Source organism: Neoarius graeffei, chromosome 3, assembly GCF_027579695.1.
Source record: "Neoarius graeffei isolate fNeoGra1 chromosome 3, fNeoGra1.pri, whole genome shotgun sequence".
Lineage (NCBI taxonomy): Eukaryota > Metazoa > Chordata > Actinopteri > Siluriformes > Ariidae > Neoarius > Neoarius graeffei.
In genome coordinates this window covers 58,548,339-58,575,608 of record NC_083571.1, presented here as the reverse complement: position 1 = coordinate 58,575,608, position 27,270 = coordinate 58,548,339, and the positions used below count along the sequence as shown (strand labels likewise).

Here is a 27,270-nt window from a genome sequence, read left to right as displayed (position 1 = left end):
GTTCCTGTGGTTTTTCATTGGAATAACTATAAGATCCCAACCCCATGACCTGAAGTATGGGAAAGAACAGAGCGTCCACCCAACACCGACCCAACAGAGATGCAGACTGACCCTGATGATGATGACCCATGGCCGTGTCATGAACATGACTACTGCGCCAGTACTGAGCCTGCTGCGCTTGATCTCTCCCTTGTGACCAAAAGACAATAGTCACATCACTAGGCTGCCATCTCAGGCTACCTAGAATTAACGTTAGCGTCAGCGACTTACCTTCAAAATTGCAGAGGTAGGACGAAACGTAGAACTTGAAACCTTTTTCAAGTTTACTCTGCGGCGTTGTACTTGATGCTCTGACGATACGACGCACATCGTTAACAGTAAACTTCAGTAACTCCAAGAGGCACCTTGTGAACTTCATGGACTCAGCCATAACACCGGCACTTCCGCATACCGACCGGAAATATCGTACCATCTTTACACCAAACGAGGAAGTGATGCATGCACTGAGGCCATTGTCCTGATTATCCAGTTCATACCAAGCTTTATATCTTTCTGACTGCCTCTTAGATTTCTGATCCTTGCTATTTCCTCCTCGGTTTCTCACTCTGTCTTTTCTACGTTACATTGTTTGCCGATCACCCGACCCTCGGTAGTTTACCAACACTGATTCCAGTCCCTCGATTTGGCTTTGTTAACTTTCTGCAATCTGTCTTCCTCCCCGCATACATCTGTAAGTGTCTGCATTCTCACCGAATGAATGTATGATTCAAAAAGATTTGGTATTAAAAACAAAAAAAGTGTGCAGTAAATAGAGGATATTACATGGTTGTGAAAAGTATGCAAAGATATGAAGTTTATCTTCAAGTGGTGAACATATTCACGATTAGAGTGAAACGAATGAATGAAAATATTTTCAACACAAGATAAACTTCATATCTTCACACCACCGTGTAGTGTTCTTTCTATTTTGTGGACACATCCACAAATAAATAAATAAATAAATACAGGTAAATGAATTTTAATTTTGAACCAGTTCGCCATTTTGACAGCACGTCTAGTTAGTGGGAAAACACTGGGAGTGATGTCATCGGAGTGAAATATCAGGAATTATTATACATACGGGCCACTTTTTTCATGGAATAAAAACATGTTCTATTCCCTTCTAGTGGATTTATTGATAGCATGTAATATTGTTATCATATCGCTTATCCTCTATGTATTATGCCGCTCTCCCCAATGGAGAATGAGCATGCAATACTGTTATAATATTGTACGTTGTCAAGACAACATGATGTCACATGTAGGAGCTCATGCGAAGAGCCAATGACAAAACTTTTCTGCTGTGCATGCGCACAATCATTTCTTTGTCGGCTGGGAAAGAGAGAAGACGAGGCTAATCCAGTGCTAGGTTTAAGCACTAAGGAAATAAACTGAAAACTGAAACTATAGATGCGCGGAGCACCTGAAAGGCTACCAAAACTTAATTATATATTCTTCACGCATATTTACAAGAGAAAAACACATCAACGGACATCGAAAAACTGGAAAAGAGACATGTCGGTGATGTAAAACTTCCGCGCTAGCGAGTGACTGTGACAGTTTGTAAACAAACATGTCCGTGAGGTTTGCTTTGTTAAAAGCAGAAGATTTTGAGAGAATTTTGGCTGCGAGGTCGCTCCGTTGTGTGTAGTTGTCGATGTTGATTTTAAAAATAACTAAGTAAATTACACAGGAAAAATAATAATAATAATATTTAGCTTGACTGCACTAGCATTGGCCTTCGCTAACAATGCACCGGCTAGAAGGTAACTGCACTGCCGTGCTAATAGCACCAAGTCACAGGTAAGCTAGCGTTGGCCTTTGAGAATGCTGATATGAATACAGCGTGTGTATATAATAATAATAATAATAATATTGGCTGGCTTTTTTCATGGTCTATCAGATATATTCCATTCAGCTAGCTGTCAGTCCCGTGCACTGTGGCGCGTGCACCTGAAGGTGTGTCCCGGGCTGCACGTGCGTTGAGCAGACTCTAGCACACACACCATTAACAATGCGCATCTGAACATAATTAAGGAGCTATATGTGCACCTATATAAGGACTGTTCAGTATCGGTGCGAAGTTTTACGTTATGTCAGTACACATTACCGAGCCTTTCTACCAGAGTCTGATTTCCTGGTTTCCTGATTGTTGTTTCTGTTCCTCGTTCCCATTTTCGCTCTGCCTCTGATATCCCGTTTGCGCCTCGCCTGACCTTTTGTTTGTTTCACGATTAGGATTTTGCCTGCCAATTTGGACTGTTTGCCTGTGTGGGTTTTCATCACTGTAAATAAGCATCACTTCTCCACATACGTCCATCTACCTTGTATCTGACACTAGCATGATATTGAACTCTTCTTCGACTCATTAAATATCATGCAAACTGAATGGAATATATCTGATATACCACTCAACACCAGCCAATATTATTTAATTATTATACATACAAGACACTTTTTCAGTGGAATAAAAATATGTGTTCTATTCCCTTCTAGCAGGTTTCATTAATTTGGCTTGATAGCATGCGATATTGTTAGCATATCGCTTATCCTACGTGGATTACGTCACTCTACCTGATGAAGAAAGAGTGTCGAATATGGTTTACAATATTGCATGGTTGTCAAGACAACATGACATCACATGTTGGAGATATAAAACTTCCGCGTTAACGAGCGACTGTGACAATTTGTAAAAAAACATGGCTGCCAGGTTTGCTTCATTAAATACGGAAGATTCTGAGAGAATTTTGAAAGAAAAAGATGCATTGAACACCTGAAAGAAATGTATAATAATAATAATAATAATAATAATAATATTGGCTGGCTTTTTTCATGGTATATCAGATATATTCCATTCAGTTACTCATCTTCAATTTGTTCAGTATCGAGCTAGCTGCATGGAATACCGTATATCTGATATACCACTCAAAGCCAGCCAATATTATTTATATATGTCACTCAGATCCGCGATGTATTTCATTTGAAAAATGCAAGTTTTTCAACATGAGAAGATAAACTTCATATCTTCTAGCCAATGTGTGATTTTTATTTTATTATATAGACACATTCACAAACAAAAAGTACCCAAATTTATCAAAACAATTCATTGATTTCCTCACAAGTGACACATAGAGATTTATGCCACGGTATTGGTTCTCCATGTCCCGGATGTAGCTCATATGAGAAATATGAGTGGTGTATTTCCCAGTAAAACACTCGTGTCAATATAATATTGAGGGATATGCTTCAGTTAGGGATGTACTGTGGTGCTTGAAAGTTTGTGAACCCTTTAGAATTTTCTATATTTCTGCACAAATATGACCTAAAACATAATCAGATTTTCACACAAGTCCTAAAAGTACATAAAGAGAACCCAGTTAAACAAATGAGACAAAAATATTATACTTGGTCATTTATTTATTGAGAAAAATGATCCAATATTACATATCTGTGAGTGGCAAAAGTATGTGAACCTTTGCTTTCAGTATCTGGTGTGACCCCCTTGTGCAGCAATAACTGCAACTAAACATTTCCAGTAACTGTTGATCAGTCCTACACACCGGCTTGGAGGAATTTTAGCTCATTCCTCCGTGTAGAACAGCTTCAACTCTGGGACGTTGGTGGGTTTCCTCACATGAACTGCTCACTTCAGGTCCTTCCACAACATTTCGATTGGATTAAGGTCAGGACTTTGACTTGGCCATTCCAAAACATTAACTTTATTCTTCTTTAGCCATTCTTTGGTAGAACGATTTGTGTGCTTAGGGTCATTGTCTTGCTGCATGACCCACCTTCTCTTGAGATTCAGTTCATGGACAGATGTCCTGACATTTTCCTTTAGAATTCGCTGGTATAATTCAGAATTCATTGTTCCATCAATGATGGCAAGCCGTCCTGGCCCAGATGCAGCAAAACAGGCCCAAACCATGATACTACCACCACCATGTTTCACAGATGGGATAAGGTTCTTATGCTGGAATGCAGTGTTTTCCTTTCTCCAAACATAATGCTTCTCATTTAAACCAAAATGTTCTATTTTGATCTCATCCGTCCACAAAACATTTTTCCAATAGCCTTCTGGCTTGTCCACGTGATCTTTAGCAAACTGCAGACGAGCAGCAATGTTCTTTTTGGAGAGCAGTAGCTTTCCCCTTGCAACCCTACCATGCACACCATTGTTGTTCAGTGTTCTCCTGATGGTGGACTCATGAACATTAACATTAGCCAATGTGAGAGAGGCCTTCGGTTGCTTAGAAGTTACCCTGGGGTCCTTTGTGACCTCGCCGACTATTACACGCCTTGCTCTTGGAGTGATCTTTGTTGGTCGACCACTCCTGGGGAGGGTAACAATGGTCTTGAATTTCCTCCATTTGTACACAATCTGTCTGACTGTGGATTGGTGGAGTCCAAACTCTTTAGAGATGGTTTTGTAACCTTTTCCAGCCTGGTGAGCATCAACAACGCTTTTTCCGAGGTCCTCAGAAATCTGCTTTGTTTGTGCCATGATACACTTCCACAAACATGTGTTGTGAAGATCAGACTTTGATAGATCCCTGTTCTTTAAATAAAACAGGGTGCCCACTCACACCTGATTGTCATCCCATTGATTGAAAACACCTGACTCTAATTTCACCTTCAAATTAACTGCTAATCCTAGAGGTTCACATACTTTTGCCACTCACAGATATGTAATATTGGATCATTTTCCTCAATAAATAAATGACCAAGTAGAATATTTTTGTCTCATTTGTTTAACTGGATTCTCTTTATCTACTTTTAGGACTTGTGTGAAAATCTGATGATGTTTTAGGTCATATTTATGCAGAAACCTAGAACATTTTAAAGGGTTCACAAACTTTTAAGCACCATTGTATTTTGAGTATCAGGGCAGAAAAAAAGGCTTCTGGGATGGAAGGAAAAGCTTCATGTTTCTTCTTTTGAATTCATCTTTCTGTATGTTAATCCATCCATCCACCTGAGGATTTATGATGCAGTTTACAAACATGTTGAAATAAATGTAACCTAGAGTTAGGCTGGGATATGAATGGTCTGGAAAGTTACACATTTTATCCACCAGGTCTGTGAGAAGTACCATGTCTCTATTTCAGTTTTCAGAAATTGAACAGTATCGAGTTAATTTCATTTAATTAATAGTTTTACAAACAACAACTACTTCCTCTTCTTCCAGCTGTTCCTGTTAGGAGCCACCACAGCGGATAATGTCCCTCCATTTCCTCTTGTCCTTCATATCTTTTTCTGTAGCACCAATCATCCTCATGTCCTCCTTCACCACATCCATAAATCTCATCTTTGCTCTTCCTCTTTTCCTTCTACCTGGCAACTCCATCTCCAGCATTCTTTTCCCAGTATACCCTGGATCTCTCCTCTGTACGTGTCCAAACCATCTCAATCTCGCCTCTATCATTTTGTCTCCAAGTCGTCCTACTCTGCTACCTTCAGTTCAGCCTCCTGTCTTTTTGTCAGTGCCACTGTCTCCAAGCCGTGCACCATCGCTGCTCTTACTACTGTCTTGTACACTTTCCCTTTCACTCTTGCTGGCAACCTTCTGTCACAAATCACTCTTGGTTCCCTCCTCCATCCATTCCAACCCGTTTGCGCTGTCTTCTTCACTTCTCTTCTGCACACCCCATTACTTTGTACAGTTGACCCCAGATATTTGAACTCATCATAGTTTTGCAAAGAAAAGTATTTCAGCCATCTTAGGAAGATGTGCTGGAGGAAAATGTGACTACATGAAAACTGGTGAAATATTATTCGTATTTGAAATATTTGGATTTGCTCTGAGATGTACAGTAGGAACATATTAACCACAATAAATGTATCAGAATTTCCTATTTCTTTTCTTGCTCATGCTGAAAGCTAATCATCCACTAGATGGAGAAATACAAACGAAAGTGAACAGGAGTGGTGTTTCATTGCAGGGTCGACAAATGACTCAAAACGTGTACGAGAAGCTAATGACAAGCTTCTTCCAACACAGCTTGAAAATAACAACTTTGAATTTCTTCAGTCTTAATCATGTTCCTACCATGTTAAAATATTATAGCTACATCACCACTGTTGTTTATGATGAACATGATGCATCCTGATAAAGTTCTTCAGTCATTCTGATAAAAAAGCATTCCCTAAAACAACACTCAATCTCCCTGAGTTTCCTTTATCTCAGTTCAAAAGTGTAAAATGAGTGCAATGTGATTCGACTGTTTCTTCAGCTAAAGCTTTTTCTTCTTCGTGGTTTCTGCTGAGCTTTTTTTTTTCTCATTTACCTGAATATAATTTGCTTCTTGTGATTCAGATGTAAGATCATACAGGAGATTATCTTTCAAAGCTTTCATATAATAATGGCATTTCACAGCGATGCTGAAGCTAAATCTCCGAAACCACTCTGGAGCTTTCTGAATCAGGATGTTCTTCTGAGCACTTCGACCACAGGGTTTCCCAAACTAAAAGTCATGATGCCATATGTGGGTCATTTGATTTACAAGTTCACAATCTCCTTTGTTTCATTCAGTAATTTTACAAAAGTCATATAAGAAATATCGAAGACAGATTGATTTTGCATGCTAATATTTTGAAATGTTACTGGGAATCACATTCGGACAAGCCACGTTTAAATAACAGGGTAGATGTTACAGTACTTTAGTCTTTTTTTTTTTAAAAGGGGGGAATTTCCCTGTCCATTTACCTCCATTAAATGAACTAGTGTTGAGTCTCAAATAGCATCCTTATATACTGCCTAGAATATAATGCAATTCTCGATTGTTATTGAGCACTAACACTTTCCGATTCTCCGATTACAGTTATTAACTGAATTTTGAGAACCTCTCATGTCACCTTCAAACCTGCCAAAAGGTCTGTTTTGTGTACCAGTCTCCTGGATTTTCTACAGTAATAAATCTATTTAGGGCGGCACGGTGGTGTAGTGGTTAGCGCTGTCGCCTCACAGCAAGAAGGTCCTGGGTTCGAGCCCCGTGGCCGGCGAGGGCCTTTCTGTGCAGAGTTTGCATGTTCTCCCCGTGTCCGCGTGGGTTTCCTCCGGGTGCTCCGGTTTCCCCCACAGTCCAAAGACATGCAGGTTAGGTTAACTGGTGACTCTAAATTGACCGTAGGTGTGAATGTGAGTGTGAATGGTTGTCTGTGTCTATGTGTCAGCCCTGTGATGACCTGGCGACTTGTCCAGGGTGTACCCCGCCTTTCGCCCGTAGTCAGCTGGGATAGGCTCCAGCTTGCCTGCAACCCTGTAGAACAAGATAAAGTGGCTAGAGATAATGAGATGAGATGAATAAATCTATTTATAATGTAAGGCCAAATTTTTTATTTGAGATCTGGTTCATGACAACAATCAAGGTGACTGCAAAATGTTTGTGGGTCCATTTATCCTCGCTGTGCATGAAATTGCTAAACATTTTACAGTTTGAATTGGAAACCTGACAAAAGGGGATGTTTCAGCTTCTTGATGTAGTATATAAGATATACAGCAAGTGTCTGAATAATAATGCAGATAGTGTTACCACTGATTCTGCACAAACACACACTTCATGTCAAATATAAAGCAGACAGCTTCACGTCGGGCTGTATCACACCACCACGGTGTGGATTATTTAACAATTATTCGTCCCAGGCTCAGTGAACATCGGTGATTATTATACATACAGGACACTTTTTCGATGGGATAAAAACATGTGTTCTATTCCCTTCTAGTGGGTTTCATTCATTTGGTTTGACAGCATGCAATATTGTTAACATATCATTTATCCTACGTGGATTGCATCACTCTACCTGATGAAGAATGAGTGTTGAATATGGTTTAGGATATTGCATGGTTGTCAAGGCAACATGATGTCACACGTCGGAGACGTAAAACTTCCATGCTAGCGAGCGACTGTGACGATTTGTAAACAAACATGGCCGCCAGGTTTGCTTCATTAAATACGGAAAATTTTGAGAGAATTTTGAAAGAGAAATATGTGCTGAACACCTGAAAGGAATGTGTATGTATAATAATAATAATAATAATAATAATAATATTGGCTGGCTTTTTTTATGGTATATCAGATATATTCCATTCAGCTAGCAACTAGTCTTCAACTCATTCAATATCATGCTAGCTGAATGGAATGTATCCGATATACCACTCAATGCCATCCATCCACCCATCCATTATCTCTAGCCGCTTTATCCTGTTCTACAGGGTCGCAGGCAAGCTGGATCCTATCCCAGCTGACTACGGGCGAAAGGCGGGGTACACCCTGGACAAGTCGCCAGGTCATCACAGGGCTGACACATAGACACAGACAACCATTCACACTCACATTCACACCTACGCTCAATTTAGAGTCACCAGTTAACCTAACCTGCATGTCTTTGGACTGTGGGGGAAACCGGAGCACCCGGAGGAAACCCACGCGGACACGGGGAGAACATGCAAACTCCGCACAGAAAGGCCCTCGCCGGCCGCTGGGCTCGAACCCGGACCTTCTTGCTGTGAGGCGACAGCGCTAACCACTACACCACCATGCTGCCACACTTTTCAAACAGATAACAAATAAAACTGAAATAAAAATTAAACAAACGAAGGATGAAATACAGAGGGCTATTTGCATTATCTACCGTGAAAAAATATAGAAAAATTGCCTTATTGAGAGGCTCGGAAAAATTGCACATTACAGGTAGACTCTGTATATATACATAAATTTTATATATAAGTATGCATAAAAATAGTTTAGGGGTTATATTATTGCACATAATAATTGTTTACCAAATAATTCTCTCTATATATTTCTTCATAATGTCAATGACTTAACTATTAATTCAGAAAATTTTAAAATAATGGAAAACCACTGAATTAGAGGCGTTTCCAAACTTTTGACTGGCACACACACACATTAAAATAAAAAAAAAATTAATGATTACACCTTTAAATAATGTTTCCACGTGATAATCCTGATAATTATCATTACCCATGTCCCAGTTTAAAAGTATTCATGGTTTCTTTTTTTACTCTGAAAAGACTCTATGCTACAGTCAACCTGTGGTTTGGTTTCATCATGGGATGCGAAACACAACGTTGTTTCTTTAAACTGTATCACGTCATTTCCGCTTTGCAAGAAAGAGGGCGGTCCGTAAACTTACTTTCGTCTTGGTGAAGCGAGGAAGAACAAAACCTGGCAACAAATACTCTACAGTATAAAAAAACAGTGCAAAACGGACGGATTGCTGCGTTTCTGTGGATTTTACACGCTTTTTTTTCCCAGTGAGAGTTGGAGCCGAAATGGCTGGTAAGTTTCGCTGAAAGTGTTCCGTGTGTGTTCAATTAAGTTGTTGTTTTTGTCTACCGGGGGGGGGAAGCCCCCAAACGTCAACGCTTTCAGTACAGGTCAAGCGTGCGAATCCCAAACGGCACTGTATTCCCTACATAGGCGCACTATATCCAATAGCGTTCCACACCTGACCTAGTGCACTCCTTATTCAAACAGGAGTCATTTGGGTTGCAGACCTGGTGCTGCTATATCTTGTCGGAAGTAAGGCTACAAATTTAGCAGCAGAATGCTAAAGTTTTTATTTTATATATATATAAAGGCAGTAGGATATTTTTATTTTTGTACAAATATATTAATAGTCCTTCGTAAACATTTACAATGGTCTGTGTTTTAGTTTATCCAGGCCCTGGAGTCTCGGTAAAATGGGCGTTATTTATTTTAGACTACGTAGTTTTATGGCTGTGAATAAATCGTCTTGTAAATGAGTTTATTTCTGATATATACGAAATATTTTGATACACGTTAATTAATTAATTAAAGCAAATTTTTCAAAATACTCTAGTTATTTTTGAAAGTAAGCAAACAGTAAAGCTGTATTTCCAGCTTGTTTTCCAGTCGAACGGATGTGACGTAGAAAGGGCTTCCACCAGGCTGGGTTGTAACCCGATCGGCGCATGCGTGGCGCAGAAGCGACTGGGACACGGGACACAAAATGGTGCTAGTTTCTTGTTGGTGGTTGTTTCTGTCCGTGAGCGGGGGATGAGTCATGACAACTCGAAGAGCGCCTTCAGCGTCGTCCAATCACAGTACCGAATACTGATGATGTCATCCAGAGAGCATTAAATGCTGATGACGTTGCCCAATCACAGATCAAAAATGTTGAGAAATCACAGCATGTTAAATGCGTATGACATTGTTATATCACGGAGGGATAAACACTTGTCCCGTCTCAGAGCGCTGAGGGCGCGCCGAGTCGCCCCGTCTCAGAGCGCTGAGGGCGCGCCGAGTCGCCCCGTCTCAGAGCGCTGAGGGCGCGCCGAGTCGCCCCGTCTCAGAGCGCTGAGGGCGCGCCGAGTCGCCCCGTCTCAGAGCGCTGAGGGCGCGCCGAGTCGCCCCGTCTCAGAGCGCTGAGGGCGCGCCGAGTCGCCCCGTCTCAGAGCGCTGAGGGCGCGCCGAGTCGCCCCGTCTCAGAGCGCTGAGGGCGCGCCGAGTCGCCCCGTCTCAGAGCGCTGAGGGCGCGCCGAGTCGCCCCGTCTCAGAGCGCTGAGGGCGCGCCGAGTCGCCCCGTCTCAGAGCGCTGAGGGCGCGCCGAGTCGCCCCGTCTCAGAGCGCTGAGGGCGCGCCGAGTCGCCCCGTCTCAGAGCGCTGAGGGCGCGCCGAGTCGCCCCGTCTCAGAGCGCTAAACACTTACAATATCATTCAACCACAAAGCATTGAGCGCCGGTGACGCCGTCCGGTCGCGGGCGGTCAAGTCAAGTTTATTTGTATAGACCCCTTCGCATGTTTGTAAACAAACCGACCGTTGCCAGGATGCGCGCGCAGCCTGGACTCAGAAACAATGGCGCTGCCCATAGACCGGCATTATGAGCTGTCAGATTATGCAAAACAATTGTCGTTACAAGATTGAGAATGCTACATAAATAAGTTAACTCTAACAAGCGGACATCGCCTACCGGATCCGTATTTAATTAAAGAGTGGACGGACGATGTTAGTAAGTTCCCTGGTATACAGTGGCCAGATATATACTCGTACCTTATTGACAAGACTTCAGTGTACACCCACGAAAAACTTCGTGCCTACAAGTCTTTAGACGCATATGATTATGTGCGGGCATGTACAACTTGATTAACAATGGGACATTCATATTCATTTTGTTTTAATCAAATGATGCCAGTGATGTGATGGCAATGTGGCTTTAGCTACAACAGCAAATACCAACACTAAACAGCAATTTGCAGGAGGTAACGGCATGAAAGGAATGATAGTGTAAAGAGTGCAGCTAAGAGAAATCAGAGCTGCGTAAAAAGCGAGAGGCAGAGAGCAGAAATGAAACTGAACGGGGCGGGAGCTACAGTAGGTTAGAGCAGTCAACGTAAGTTGGCATTTAGAGTGAGGGCACACAATTTTACCTTTCCATCCTTGCTTTAAAATTGTGATTTTCGGCATACACAAATAATGATGGCACAAAATCTGGACTGCTTGAGTCAAGCGAGACCTCTCCTACAAACAAAACTGCATGCAAAGCTAAGTTAACATGCTAACAATATTCATTACATTGTGTAACTATGACCCAGCGAATCAGACAGACGTTACCAAAGTATTTTGCTACATCAATAAACGAAGACTAGAAAGAATAAAAAAAGAAAAGCTGTAATAAATAGCCTGATCTTACCTGTGATGAAGTGGGCGCTGCAAACCCGCGCATTTTTGATAGTGCTTTCATCCCAGTCTACACGTTTGATGGCTTGTAGCCATAGACGTCGTAGATTTTTTTGGAATGGGTGAGATCCTGCTGGAATTCTGAACATTTTAACCCCATCACTGCTACGATTCTGACACCCGACAACGCAACAACTAGGCATTTCCGAGTCTTTTTTGGGTCCCGGCTGCGTGCGCAATTTCCGCTTACGTATGAATGACGTTTACTGCGAAGGGGTCTATAGTGCTTTTAACAATAAATATTGTCGCAAAGCAGCTTTACAGAATTTGACCGACTTAAAACATGAGCTAATTTTATCCCTAATCTATCCCCATTGAGCAAGCCTGTGGCGACGGTGGCAAGGAAAAACTCCCTCAGACGACGTGAGGAAGAAACCTTACAATATCATTCAACCACAAAGCATTGAGTGCCGACAAGATTGTCCGGTCGCGGGCGGACACACGCCCGCGATGCTGTCCGGTCGCGGGCGGACACACGCCCGCGATGCTGTCCGGTCGCGGGCGGACACACGCCCGCGATGCTGTCCGGTCGCGGGCGGACACACGCCCGCAATGCTGTCCGGTCGCGGGCGGACACACGCCCGCGACATGTCAAATTGCAGAGCTCTAAGTGCCTTTGCAATAATTTAAAAAAATTGTTTGAAAATTTTAGACGCCCTGCCCACTTAAATGTGATTTTTGAGCTGTTAATGAAACGATATGACAGTACTGTAATGAAACGCATCAGTGCTCATGTTAATATTTACAAAATTAACTACCCTTTTTTTTTTTTAAACAAATGTCGTCATTTTATGGGTGGAAAAATGGCTGAAATCACCATCTACTGGTTCATCATTCTGAGCCTTGCAAGGCTGTTGCTGATGTCACCATTTGGGACTTTTCTACATTATTAAATTATTGGGGAAAAAAAAAAAGAATGTTAACACCCTCTAACCAAAGGTGGATGGCCCACCTCCCCCATCCTCCAAAATCGAGACTTCTCATTCACAGGAGTTTACGCTATTTCCCCACCCCGCCCCCTTCCTCAAACTCCTCCTTGCGCCGCCCCCAAGCGGCCCCTTGCCCACATTTTATCATATTTCCAAAATTATATAGAGGGTGGAGTCAGGCTCAGATGATGGCTTAGGATGAAGAGCCACTTTAATATTGCAATGCATAATGAGTTTTAAGAAAATTGTGACTTTTTTTGACTACTCAAATCATGATGTTCTGTTGGCTGAAAAATCTGAATCTGCAGTGTAATTGCATGTACTTGGATGACAGCCCTTTAATTTTCTACAAGATATGTTTTTAGGAAATGGTAGTACTTTCAGATCAGTAGCTCTTTTTACACTAAATCCTGTATGCCCCCCCCCCCGAATGCAACCCTTCCCAAGAAGCATACTTTTCAAATTGACAGAAGGGACGGAACAGAACAGATCATAGGTGGTTATTTCTCATTAAGGCAGCGACCACCTTTCTACAGAATTCAGTTCCAACCCAAATAACACTCCTGCTTTAGATTTATGCACCTGATTGGTTGCACTCCATTTCCAGGAACAGGGCTGATGATCACTGCTGGAAGAAGAGAGGACTGAAAGAAGAAAAAACATCTACTGTATATGCAGTTCCATTTCAGTAAACGTTGTGACGACAACCCTTGTTGCCACAAAGGCCATAATCGTGTGTTCTTCTGCTTTTAAAGGCAAAACAGCTCGAGAGCAAGCGTACAATTAATTTACAGAAATCCTATGGAAGCTCTGGGTGAAAAGCTTCACATCAAACACCAGAATGACCATGGTGTCTCCCAGCTGTCCAGTTTGTGTGAACTTGTGCCCACTGTAGCCTGAGATTCCTGTTGTTGGCTGACGGGGCTGGAACCTGATGTGGTCTTCTGCTGTTGTAGCCCATCCTTCTTGAAGTTTGACTTGTTCTGAGATGTTTTTCTGCTCACCAAGTTTGTAAAGAGTGGTTATTTGAGTTACTGCGGTCATCCTAGCTATTTGATCCAGCCAGGCTGTTCTCCTCTGACCTCTTTCATCAAAAAGGTGTTTCTGTCCAGAGAACTGCCACTCACTGGATGTTTTTAGTTTTTCTGCAGCATTCTGTTTAAATACTTGAGAAAATCCCAGATGATCATCACTCAGTTTGTTTACATGCACATCCAAATCGAGCTACTGTCGGTAATCGAGCTAAGGGTCCCAGCAGGGGTGCCAGAGAAATCCAATCCTACATGCACACAAGGAACTCGAGCTATTGTGTGAGGTGCATTGTGCACCCGAGCCACAGGTGGCGCTACACGCCCCATCGTGTTGGTACACTTCCGGTTGTCATCATGAAGAAGAGCTATTCAAGAGAAAAACAAAGTTATCAGCAGTGTTGCCAGATACTGCTGACGTTTTCCAGCCCAAAACATGTTCAAATCCGCCAAAATGCACTTAAAACCACCCAATCTGGCAACACTGGCAGTTCTGTGTTCACAAGTTCCGTGCTCAAGCTGTTCGGCTTGCTCTAACAGACTGTATGGCTACAAACTGTCCTGCGCAGACCACTGTTTTGTAAGACAACTTATTTTGCACAATTGTATATTTTTCTAAAGTCCATTTTTTGCTTACAAAAAAATTATTTTTTTTGCTTACAATTTAACTTGTGTCTTAATAAACACAAAAAGTTCAATTGATTTGTTTTTATTGACATTCTTCAGATGTTGGACATATATATACACACACACACACACACACACACACACAAATACAATGACTTGTTTATGTACACAATTCACAGCTATGCAACAGCTGTACAGATGTATTTGGTGATACAGTAAGTGAGCTAAGTTTTAACAGTGCAAACAATGCCACAAAAAGAAAAGATTCATGCCGTTGTCATGATTCGTTGTCATGCCGACCGAGGCTGTTGTGTTTCCCGGTTGTGGTCTCGTCACTCGTCACTTCCGGAAGGGGCAGTGCTGAAGTAAGTAGCTCGAATACGTAGCTCAATAGGGTTTACATGCACTAAGTAGCTCGGCAGAAATCGCATAATCTAGGTCGTGTAGCTCGATTCCGAGAAATCAAGTTCGGTTCGATTTCAGCCTAGCTAAGGTGTTTCCATGGCATTTAGAACTTCGATTTCAGTCGAGCAATGGCAGAAATTTGATTTTCTCTATGTGCATGTAACCGCACTGACTTTCTGAAATACTTGAACTAGGCCATCTTAACACTCTTATCCAGAGTAACATACAACATACCCAGAGCAGCCCAGGGAGCAGTTGGGGGGGTGGGGGGGTTAGGTGCCTTGCTCAAGGGCACTTCAGCCATTCCTGCTGGTCCAGGGAATCAAACTGGCAACCTTTTGGTCCCAAAGCTGCTTCTGTAATCATTCGGCTTCCATGGCGTCTGGCACTGACATCCTGTTTCCGCTCATTCTGATGTTTAATGGTGAACATTAACTAAAGTATTTGTACCTGTATCTGCATGACTTCACGCACTTCACATCATCACTGCCATATGATTGGCTGATTGCACGAATGATGCTTGCTACCGGCATTATTCCAAATAGGCTGAATAAATAGGAGGTATGTTTTCATGCAGACGTATAAATTGGGCAGTAAGTGAATGTTAGTTGTTTGGCTAGAAATATATTTTTATTACGATGAGAGGACAGATCAAGTCCAGAGCCACTGAGTATCAGTATTAAAAATAATACAAGTACTCGTTGCTGTATATTGTACAACAAATTAAAATGCGTTATTAATTTTTTGTTTCTTTCTCTTTTACTTTTCAGATATGTTCGGCTGGGGACAGCCCACCGTGCCCCAAGGTGGGTGTATAAATTCATTGCCATTGATTTTTCTTGTCTGCTGTGAGATCTTGTGTAAATATTTAACACCCCCCCCCGAACAATTCCACGTTTTGTAATGTGGAATGAAATAGACATATCTGGGATCCCCCTCCCATCTGAGTTACACAATATATCTAACATTTTGAAGGTGTAATATGTATACATCTTTATTTTTTATTTATTATAATTAAACAATGCAGCAGATAGGTTGCATAAGTTTTCACACCCCTTGGATTAAGACTATACCTGTTTATTCGGACCACTTTTGCCGGTCAGCGAGTAGAGGATTACTGTAACACCGGACTGCTAGCAGTAAAACCGATATGGCAGGATACCCTGAAAACTGCCTTTTTATCTTGGATGGAGATCATGCATCCGGAAATATAAACTAACTGTCTGAATGAATAGGTTTTAGACTTGCAGATAAACCAACATGAGCAAAGAGCAAAAGCATGCATCATGTGCAGGCAGCCACACACGCCTACGTTGAGGCGATGACCACAAATAATACTGAGAAACATTTTAGGTGTGAAACATAATATGAATACTTTCGAAATAGTTGTATTTATGGGTACATCTCTAATAATTACAAATCTATGAACACATGACGAATTGCATTTTTAAGTCATGAGCTCACATCACTGATAGCGACTATCATTCATATAAATTATTCAGTGTTCTTGATTTGGGCATGAGCCAATGTTAGATTACATACATCACTTTGCAGCACAGTTTATGATCTTATCATTAACATTTATATTTTGTGTCATTGTATTTTAATTTTTTTTTTTTGCACAAACGTAAGATTCAGGAAGATCGATCTTTATTCCATCGTTGCATTCCTGCTTTGTCCCTCCAGGCACACCGTACATCGAGATCATCGAGCAGCCCAAGGCAAGAGGGATGCGCTTTCGTTACAAATGTGAAGGGAGATCAGCTGGCAGCATTCCAGGAGAAAAGAGCAATGATTCCACCAAAACACACCCAGCCATCAAGGTGCGGCCCTCGCCGTGTGTGCTGCCTATAGACCTTCCTACAAACTGTGACACACCCTTCCCATAACACTCACGTTGTTGTGGTGACACTAATTCCATTCAGGTCTTGCCACTTTGTGTGTTATTACTCAACGCACACATGTACACTTCTATTATTCTTTGGACAATTGTCCCTATGGTTACAGCAACAGAAGACCGTATCCTGGTCTTCTGTGTAAATCTATATCATTCTTTTATCTTATTATCGTTCAGTTGCATGGTTATGTGAGGGGTGTCGCCAGGCAACATTACTCACATTCACAACACAAACGTATCAGTTAATGAGAATCAAATACTGTATTTGTGACCATGGTCGCAGTGTAAAGCTGTCGCGCTCAGTGTGTACATGTGAAGAGTTCCTGTGCTTTACTCCAGTTATACCACACAAGCTATTTTGACGTGATTTTATATATATATGTTGCAAACATCCATGAACATGCATAGTTTCTGTTATCGGTTATATTGATAGGCTAGACAACTGTTGATAGCCGCTTTCTTTTATTCTCTCTCTGTTAAGAAGTCCCAAAAAAAAAGGGCAGCTTGAATGAAGAATCGGGAAAACTTAGTGATTTGTATTACTGCTGGCTGCTACAAAGCCCTTCCAAAAACATTTCCTCAAAGAAAACTTCATCAGCAATTACAAACCTTTTTATTTCCTTATTCAAGCTGTTACTGGAGAAACATACAACCCCAATTCCAAAAAAGTTGGGACACTGTGTAAAACATAAATACAAACAGAATGTGATAAGTTGCAAATCATGGATATTTCATTGAAAATATACAATAAAAGCACATCAAATGTTGAAACCGAGAATTTTATTGGGTTTTTAAAAAAATATATTTTCATTTTGAATTTGATGTCGGGATGTTTTAATTTTGTTGGGACGGGGCAACAAAAGACTCAAAAAGTTGTGTAATGCTAAAAAAAAAAAAAACCCCAACCAACCCTAGTTTGGTTAATTGGCAACAGGTTGGTAACATGATTGGGTATAAAAAGAGCATCCCAGAGAGGCATAGTCTCTCAGAAATAAAGATGGGGACGGGTTCACCGCTCTGTGAAAGACTGTGTGGGCAAACAGTGCAACAATTTAAGAATAACATTCCTCAATGTACAGTAAAACTGCAAAGAATTTGGCGATCACATCATCTAGGGTACATAATATAAGAGTCAGAGAATCTGGAGAAATCTTTGTATGCAAGAGACAAGGCTGAAAACTGACATTGGATGCTTGTGATCTTCAGGCCCTCAGGCAACACTGCATTAAAAGCAGACACGTGTCTGTACTGGAAATCACTGTATGGGCTCAGGAACACTTCAGAAAACCATTGTCTGTGAAAACAGTGCATTCCTGCATCCACACATGCAAGTTAAAACCAGATATCAAGTCAAGTTTATTTGTATAGCGCTTTTAACAATAAACATTGTTGCAAAGCAGCTTTACAGAATTTGAATGACGTAAAATATGAGCTAATTTTATCCCTAATCTATCCCCAACGAGCACGCCTGTGGCAAGGAAAAACTCCCTCAGACGACATGAGGAAGAAACCTTGAGAGGAACCAGACTCAAAAGGGAACCCATCCCCATCCAGGCAACAACAGACAACATGACTATAACATTAACAGTCCTAACAAAGTCAGCTTTGTTGATGCTATAAACCCCCCACCGACGGAAAACCGAGCGCAAAACCGTTCACGACAACCGCAGTCCCAAAGTCAGCAAGTCAACTGCAGTCCCCAGCCACAAAAGCACCACTGCAAGAGTCCAGACCGTCCTTCAGGCACGACCCCCAACTGTCCACATGGGGCCGTCCTCCACAGGAGCAATGCGATGAGACTCCAACCAGACACAGGGCACCAGGATGGATCAGGCAGGTCCGAGGAGCAGAAGAGGTCAGCATCTCAATCCCAGGACCGACGTGTAACTCAGAGGGACAGATTTTGGGGGGGAGAGAAGAGAGAGAAAACACAGGTTGTTAGGCATGCCCAATGTCTCCTGAATAAGTAGGAACAGTATACATATTGCACTGAGTACAAGCAGGGACTCCGGCAACTAACTATGACAGCATAACTAAAAGGGGAGAGCCAGAAGGTAACACAGGCATGAGGGAGCCCCAGGACATAAAGCAGCAGCCACTACACCGTCAACAAACTCGAGTGAGCAAGCGAGGGGGGACTGACAGCATCCATACATCCCAGTTTACCAAAACACACTATGTCTGAGGACCCTCCAGATCTACACCTTTACCTCATAAACACTATTAACAAAAGGCTTGACTAAACAGATATGTTTTCAGCCTAGACTTAAACACTGAGATTGTGTCTGATTCCTGAACACTACTTGGAAGGCTGTTCCATAACTGTGGGGCTTTGTAAGAAAAGGCTCTGCCCCCCTGATGTACCCTTCACTATACGAGGTACCAGCAGATAGCCTGCACCTTTTGATCTAAGTATCCAGAAACAACAACACCTTCTCTGGGCCCGAGCTCTTTTACAGTGGACTGAGGTGAAGTGGAAAATTATCCCGAGGTCTGACGAATCAAAAGTAGAAATTCTTTTTAGAAATCGTGGACACCATGTCCTCCAGGCTAAAGAGGAGAGGGTCCATCAGTTGTTATCAGTGCACAGTTCAAAAGCCAGTATCTGTGATGGTATGAGGGTGCATTAGTGCATGTGACATGGGTAGCTTGTACATCTGGGAAGGCATCATTAATGCTGAATGATGTATACACATTTCAGAGCAATATACTGCCATCCAGACAAAATTTTTTTCAGGGAAGGCCTTCCTTCTTTCAGCAAGACAATGCCAAACCGCTTTCTGCACATATTAAGACTGCATGGCTCCGTAGTAAAAAAGTCCAGGTGCTAAACTGGCCTGCCTGCAGTCCAGACCAGTTTCCCATTGAAAACATTTGGTGCATTATGAAGCACAGAATACAACAAAGGAGACCCTGAACTGTTGAGCAACTGAAATTGTATATCAGGTAAGAATGGGACAACATTTCTCTTTCAAAACTACAGCAACTGGTCTCCTCAGTTCCCAAATGTTTACAGAGTTGTTAAAAGTAGAGGTGATGCAACACAGTGGTGAACATGCCCCTGTCGCAACTTTTTTGAAATGTGTTGCTGACGTCAAATTCAAAACGATCATGTATTTTTTTCAACATTTGGTCTGTTGTCTTTGTACTATTTTCATTGAAATATAGGGTTTCCATGATTTGCAAATTATCGCATTCTGATTTTATTTACAGTTTACACAGCGTCCCAACTTTTTTGGAATTGGGGTAAACTGGCCAAACAGGTTAATATGAACAACCTTTTGACAAATCAGAATCCAAAATTTGTTTTTCAGTTTTAATACATTGTTACTTTAGGACAGAAAAGGAAGTAATTTTAAAAATCATATTTCCTGTCCGTGTATGCTATATTTAATCTGAGAACATCTAGTGTGATGGTGTTCCGTGAAATGCGGACTTTTTAAAACGTGGTTTTAAACACCCAGTATAACAAAGTAACAGATGAGATGGAGGTGAATTGTTTCCTTTACTTACCTTGGTGTGAAATAAATCTTGACAGGGTGATGCAGGACTCCGACGTAAAGCAGAAGCCTGGCTGGTTCAATTAGATAGAACGGTTAATAACCACTCTTTACACCCGTGTTGATAAGAAAAGCATCTCGTGCCAAGTCAAACTTTGAGAAATCAGTAATTTGGTGCAAAATATTGATTTAAATAATGATTTACTTATTGCTTCCACTAATGATGTGTTCCATAGCAACGGTCTGTTAGATAGAAATAACAGACTGTAGAATGTTGTAACTAACCAGTCGAATACTTGATTCTGACAGCACTATAAGCAGATTAACACACTCCAGATCTGACTTCAGGGTGGTGTGGATTACTTTTGCATAACAGTACGGTGTGTTATTATTCCCTGCATAGTTCACTTGTAACATTTTATTCAATAAAATAATAGGTGAGGACAAATGAAGCAATCAAGCACGCAAAAAAAAGTAAAAGTCATCTCAGATCTCAATCATTTGGGTTTTTTTTCCTCTTGTTGGTTGCATACGTACAGTACTGAAACAGGTCATGAAAACAAAATGTTCCACCAATGCTCAAATTTGATGATGACACTTTTAGACTATTATGCTCTTTTGTTGTATCAAGAAGATTAGTTTATATCCATGATTCTGAATATACTTGATGTCCTAATATAAGCACATTAGTCAATAATAAGCATATTAGTCAGTCAGAAATGACTATTTCTGAAGGCCATGGTGTAAGTTCCTTGTCTGCGTGTGGAGATTGGTCTAAAAGTGTGAAAACCATAAACAGAGCAGTCTCTCTTTGTCATACATTAACTCACACCATTCACGATAAGTTATCACTTGATTGCCAGCTTTCTTTGAAACCTCACTGATACAGGAGTTGACGTGTTTGACAAATAGAACGTCATGAACCTCTGCTCTGAATGACTCATTCTTCCCTCCATTCTTTGAAGAAAGTGTAACAGTCGATTCCTGTGCAGTCTGTTGAGTTTCTGTCTGTGGCGCGAGACTTGCGTCTTCTGGCACTGATTTTAGAAGAAGTCCTCTTTTGCACTCTGAACGTTAATTTCGCCCAAGATACAGGACAGGAATATGGAAACACCACACGGCTTCCCACACGCACTCAAAATCCGCTCGACTGTTTTGGCAGTTTGTATTTCTTACGTCATCGTCCTTTGATCATCTTGAGACGCGCTGCAGTTAGGAGTGGGCGATATGAAGACATGTTATTCAAAGTTTGTGCACAGTTTTCAAAACACCAAAACATAGCTGTTTTTAGCTAGGCTTGTTTTGTGTTTCATTTAGCTTTCAACAGCTTTGAGCGATTCAGTCCGTCGGTGGTTTATTATAATTCATACCACAGCACTGTTTAATTCTCGATTCTGATTGGTGGATTAATTTTTCTATCGTAGCAAGTCGTTCACATTAAATTGGAATTGTAATGGTGGACACTAAGGCTAAGAATAAACATGTTAAAATGTATTATTTAACAGTGAAGGCAGTGTTTATTTAACTTTTATGGAAGGAGGCTCCAGTGTCGGTCTTAAGATTATGCTTTCTGGGTTTTTTCGCTAACATGACAAACTTTTTTTTTTTTTAATCTCATTAAAATTCAGAAGTTAAAAAACAGGTTAATGATAGACTGATTGTTTATTAAACAAAGTATCTGAGGTAAATGTTGCAATTTCTCATAGTTTTGTCTCATTTAGATTGTCTAACAGCCATATGCTAGCTAGTTAGCTGAACTTTTAACCTTATTTTAGCCATAAATAATCTTTTTTTTGCAATTAAACATCATATCTGAGGTAAATGTTGGTATTCCTGATAGTTTTATCTCATTTACATTGTCTCTCTCCCTTTTATAAAAGTCTCAACAACCATTCGCTAGCTGAATTTTTAACTTTATTTTAGCCATAAAAAATAAATAAATAAACACACACACACACATACATACATACATACATACATACATACATACATACATACATACATATATATGGGTCTGTCTCAGAAACTGGGTACTGTGGGGGTTCCCCACTAAATATACTCAGTCAATAAACTATACGGTTTTGAATGGTGATGTTGGTTTTAATTTGAAATAAAATGATGAAAGAAATAATACAGATAAAACTAAATCTTTGATGTGAATACTCTTCAGAATTTGGCAAAAATTATGCAAATTTGTGGAAAAATGGCGGCTTGATCTTGGACATGATAAATGGTCGACTACATCGCATTCCCTTAAAAAGGTTGAAGTCCACTGAAAAGTCTACAGTCATCACTAATTGTATTTTAAGTTGTAACTTTATACACCTAAGGATTGGTGCGCTCACAGAATAATCATAACCGTAATAAAACATCATGCACAATATTTGATGACCGTTGTAACTCCATTTTCCGCAGACCCAAAACCAATACGATCGTGTGTTTTGATCTAAACGGAAAGCCTCAGGGTCGAGGTCACTACCTCACCAAGAGTAGTAACTTAAAATCACTACGCCATATAAAAATTTAGTTATAAATCTGCTATTTTGTTTTTTAAAACGAAAGCTGAAAGTTAGGTATAGAATATGTTTCTTACAGAATGTTCCGATGGTAGCTGGTCTTGTATGAATTTCTGAGCTATAAAATGAGTTGTGGTCTGTTTTTTACCGTAGCGTGTTATTTGTGTGCGGGGAAGGACACACATTAACAATTTGCATGTGTAGAATGGAATTTTCCACTCCAGCAGTTAGAAGCTGATCGCGCTTCCATTTGCGGTCTTTCTGTTACGCGGGTGATCTGTTCGGACGTTATCACTGAAAAAGTGAGTTTTGAGAGTTTTATTTTGTTTTGGTCTTGCAGTATAAGGCAATAGAATGTCTCTTTTTTTCATCTTACTTTCATATATCGTAGTGTTTGCGTATTTTTGGCCAGTATTTTGCAACCATGGTCAATTTAGATCGAACTTTTGATAGAATCTACAGTCAGCCATTTTGCCCCGCCCCCGCCTCGCGCTCCGTCCGGTGCGGTAGTGATGTCCCGTTGCGCGACCTTCAGCCGGTACAGTCACTGTTCTTTTACCACCGCCGTTATTCTCATCTTTCCGGTGTGTTCTTGATTCTTCCATTATGTCCTATTTCGCCATATCAAATACCCAAAATGTATCATATTTAAGTGAATAATCAGTTCAGTCATCATGACTTGGCATTTTTAACCCAAGCAATCAAAAAGAGGAAATTTATTCAATATTTTCACTCCTCTGTGAAGGAGGGGCTTTAATTCTTCATGATGTAATTATTTTATATGTAAATCAGTTTTGCAAAAGCATTTGGATTGTAATCAAAAACATTTTCCACAGTGGAGGCCAGATAAAGCAAGATGCTATCTTTATTCTAATTAAACATGACAAAAGAAACACTGAGTGTTAGGGAAATGCAAAAAAAATAGTAAAATTAGAAAATGTATTTTTTGACCATAATGTCCCAAATGAGAGACCGGTTTCTGAGACGGACCCATATATATATATATATATATATATATATATATATATATATATATATATAGAGAGAGAGAGAGAGAGAGAGAGTGTAATTAAACAACATATGAGGTAAATGTTGGTATTCCTCATACTTTTGTCTCATTTCTAATGTCTCTCTGCCTTTATAAAAGCCTTAATGGCCATTTGCTTGCCAGCTAGCTGAATTTTTAACCTTATTTTAGCCATTAAAATATATATGTTTATTTAGTAATTAAACAGCATATGAGGTAAATGTTGCAATTCCTCATTGTTTTGTCTCATTTGCATTGTCTAACAACCATATGCTAGCGAGTTAGCTGAACTTTGAACCTTTATTTTAGCCGTAAATAATCTTTTTTTTTTAAGGAATTAAACATCATATCTGAGGTAAATGTTGGTATTCCTGATAGTTTTATCTCACTTACATTGTCTCTTTCCCTTTATAAAAGCCTCAACAACCATTCGCTAGCTAGCTAGCTGAATTTTTAACCTTATTTTAGCCATAAAAAATATTTATTTTGTAATTAAACAATATATGAGGTAAATGTTGTTATTCCTCACAGTTTTGTCTCATTTCTAATGTCTCTCTGCCTTTATAAATGCCTTAATGGCCATTTGCTAGCTAGCTAGCTGAATTTTTAAACTTATTTTATCCAGATTTTTTTTTTTAGTGATTTAAACAACATATCTGCCATAAATGTCGGTATTCCTCATAGTTTTGTCTCATTTGGACAGTTTCTTTGCCTTTCTAAAGCTACTGGAAAAAAAAAATCTGTCAGTTAGCTACCAAAATCTCTCATCTCATTATCTCTAGCCGCTTTATCCTTCTACAGGGTTGCAGGCAAGCTGGAGCCTATCCCAGCTGACTACGGGCGAAAGGCGGGGTACACCCTGGACAAGTCGCCAGGTCATCACAGGGCTGACACATAGACACAGACAACCATTCACACTCACATTCACACCTACGCTCAATTTAGCCCATGTTTACATTAGACCGTATCAGCGGATCATCAGATTAACGTTTTTAAAACGATTAGCGTGCACACAGCAACACCAATACATGATTTGCGTGCACACAGCAACACCAATACACGGATACGCTCGGCTCCGCAGGCATCCTGCGCTCCAAATCACTCCGCCCTGAACAGCGAGTGCCCTCTGGAGGGTGCGCACTCCGGCCCTGCGCAGCTCACAGAGCGCGCGAGTGGAGCACACGAGCAGTGATTTGGGACTGAGCCGCTGTGTGTGTGATCTCAGTGCATATCGGGCATGCGCGTCACTTACCACTTGCAAGTGGAAGGATGGCAAGCCTAAAGACAATCATAACTACACAATGGGCAGTATTTGCATCAGTATTTGCAGTATTTTCATACTTTTATACTCTTTAATGAAAGGTGATACAAGGCGGAAGTCCGCGCTGTTTTTCAGCAGTCGCGTCACATGACCAACGCCAGCGAATCAGGAAGGTGGATGTCACAGTGACGTTGTCCAATGACGACGCCAGCTAGAGCTCAGCTCAGCGTATCCGCGTATCTTAATGTTTACACAGCACCGGATCAGACACGATCTGGATTGAATATGTGGACGCTGGCGGATTCCCGTTTCCCGGCGTTTCCAGGCGGTTTAATGTAAACGGACAGTGCATCCGCGAAGAAAACGAGACAGATACGGTCTAATGTAAACTTGGCCTTAGAGTCACCAGTTAGCCTAACCTGCATGTCTTTGGACTGTGGGGGAATCCGGAGCACCTGGAGGAAACCCACGCGGACACGGGGAGAACATGCAAACTCCACACAGAAAGGCCCTCGCTGGCCACGGGGCTCGAACCCGGACCTTCTTGCTGTGAGGCGACAGCGCTAACCACTACACCACCGTGCCGCCCCCTACCAAAATTATTTTCCTTATTTTAGCAGCACATGGACTTTCCTTGTTGTTACAATGTAAGTAAAACTTGTTTACAATGAATGTAACTAAAGATTTTAAAAAGAACGTTTTTCCACTTCAGTGTGTCGGATTGCATCACACCTCCCTGTCTTGGATTATTTTCCTATAAAAGCATTTTATTGTGCTGATAGTTACACAGCTTTCATTTCATTTGCATGTTTTCGCTCTCACAGATCGTATACAAAACAACCGGAAAACAATTTCCGATCTCCAAACAGAATGGTCAGTCATCTCCAAACAGAAAAATTACCATGTATTTAAGAGCTTCTTTAATTTTGTGTCACTTCGCTTCCAACTCCAGAGCAAATTCCGCATTTGAAAAGCGTTTCAATTTACTCAGCTATAAATCTCGGACCGAGCGGACTCCGGATAAGTTGTAGACGCGAGCACAGAACCAGTGCGGCTACATCTGGTACGTTAGATATTAATCACAACCGAGGTGTGTTTATTCTGACAGGTGCATAACTACAGCGGCCCAATCAGAGTGAGGATCTCCTTGGTTACCAAGAGCCACCCGCACAAGCCCCACCCACACGAGCTGGTGGGAAAAGATTGTAAACATGGCTACTACGAAGCTGATCTGCCCGAGAGACGGATTCACAGGTGTGTGTGTATGTGTGTGGTGTTTAACACAAGGTTATGACATTGCACTCAGTTTACTTTCGATTTGAGAGAAGCAGCATGATAAAACAAATAATCAAGATTTTCTGATGCAGATTTTCATACTGCTCACATTTCACAAACCTCGCAGTCGGATCTGCAATTCCTGTTCAGAAATGAAGCGACGTTTTGAAATATTGATCATATTTTGCTGGAGATATTTAAAATCCCGCAAAAACACAACATTTACTTATAATTACTTGATATGATGAAAATTCACTTTTTTTCCATATAGATATCTAGAGTGCCTATTAAGCTACAAACTACAAACTCTGAAATAAGACACCCAGGCAGTTTCTTTGGTGCCACCAATTTTTTTTTTTTTTTTAAAGATACAACCCTGATTCCAAAAAAGTTGGGACAAAGTACAAATTGTAAATAAAAACGGAATGCAATGATGTGGAAGTTTCAAAATTCCATATGTTATTCAGAATAGAACATAGATGACATATCAAATGTTTAAACTGAGAAAATGTATCATTTAAAGAGAAAAATTAGGTGATTTTAAATTTCATGACAACAACACATCTCAAAAAAGTTGGGACAAGGCCATGTTTACCACTGTGAGACATCCCCTTTTCTCTTTACAACAGTCTGTAAACGTCTGGGGACTGAGGAGACAAGTTGCTCAAGTTTAGGGATAGGAATGTTAACCCATTCTTGTCTAATGTAGGATTCTAGTTGCTCAACTGTCTTAGGTCTTTTTTGTCGTATCTTCCGTTTTATGATGCGCCAAATGTTTTCTATGGGTGAAAGATCTGGACTGCAGGCTGGCCAGTTCAGTACCCGGACCCTTCTTCTACGCAGCCATGATGCTGTAATTGATGCAGTATGTGGTTTGGCATTGTCATGTTGGAAAATGCAAGGTCTTCCCTGAAAGAGACGTCGTCTGGATGGGAGCATATGTTGCTCTAGAACCTGGATATACCTTTCAGCATTGATGGGGTCTTTCCAGATGTGTAAGCTGCCCATGCCACACACACTAATGCAACCCCATACCATCAGAGAT

The 27,270-nt window shown here is 40.9% G+C and overlaps 1 protein-coding gene across 1 annotated transcript in view; it reads left to right on the top strand.

The window, feature by feature from the left end:
• Positions 1–9,171: 9,171 nt before the first annotated feature.
• The window catches only part of rela (v-rel avian reticuloendotheliosis viral oncogene homolog A), a 45,096-nt gene continuing 26,997 nt past the window's right edge, over positions 9,172–27,270 (top strand). Inside the window, exons 1-4 of the mRNA XM_060917052.1 lie at positions 9,172–9,338; positions 15,520–15,555; positions 16,436–16,572; positions 26,059–26,204. Of these exons, the coding sequence (XP_060773035.1) occupies positions 9,332–9,338; positions 15,520–15,555; positions 16,436–16,572; positions 26,059–26,204 (326 nt within the window). The 5' untranslated portion in view covers positions 9,172–9,331. The remainder of the gene's footprint in view (positions 9,339–15,519; positions 15,556–16,435; positions 16,573–26,058; positions 26,205–27,270) is intronic.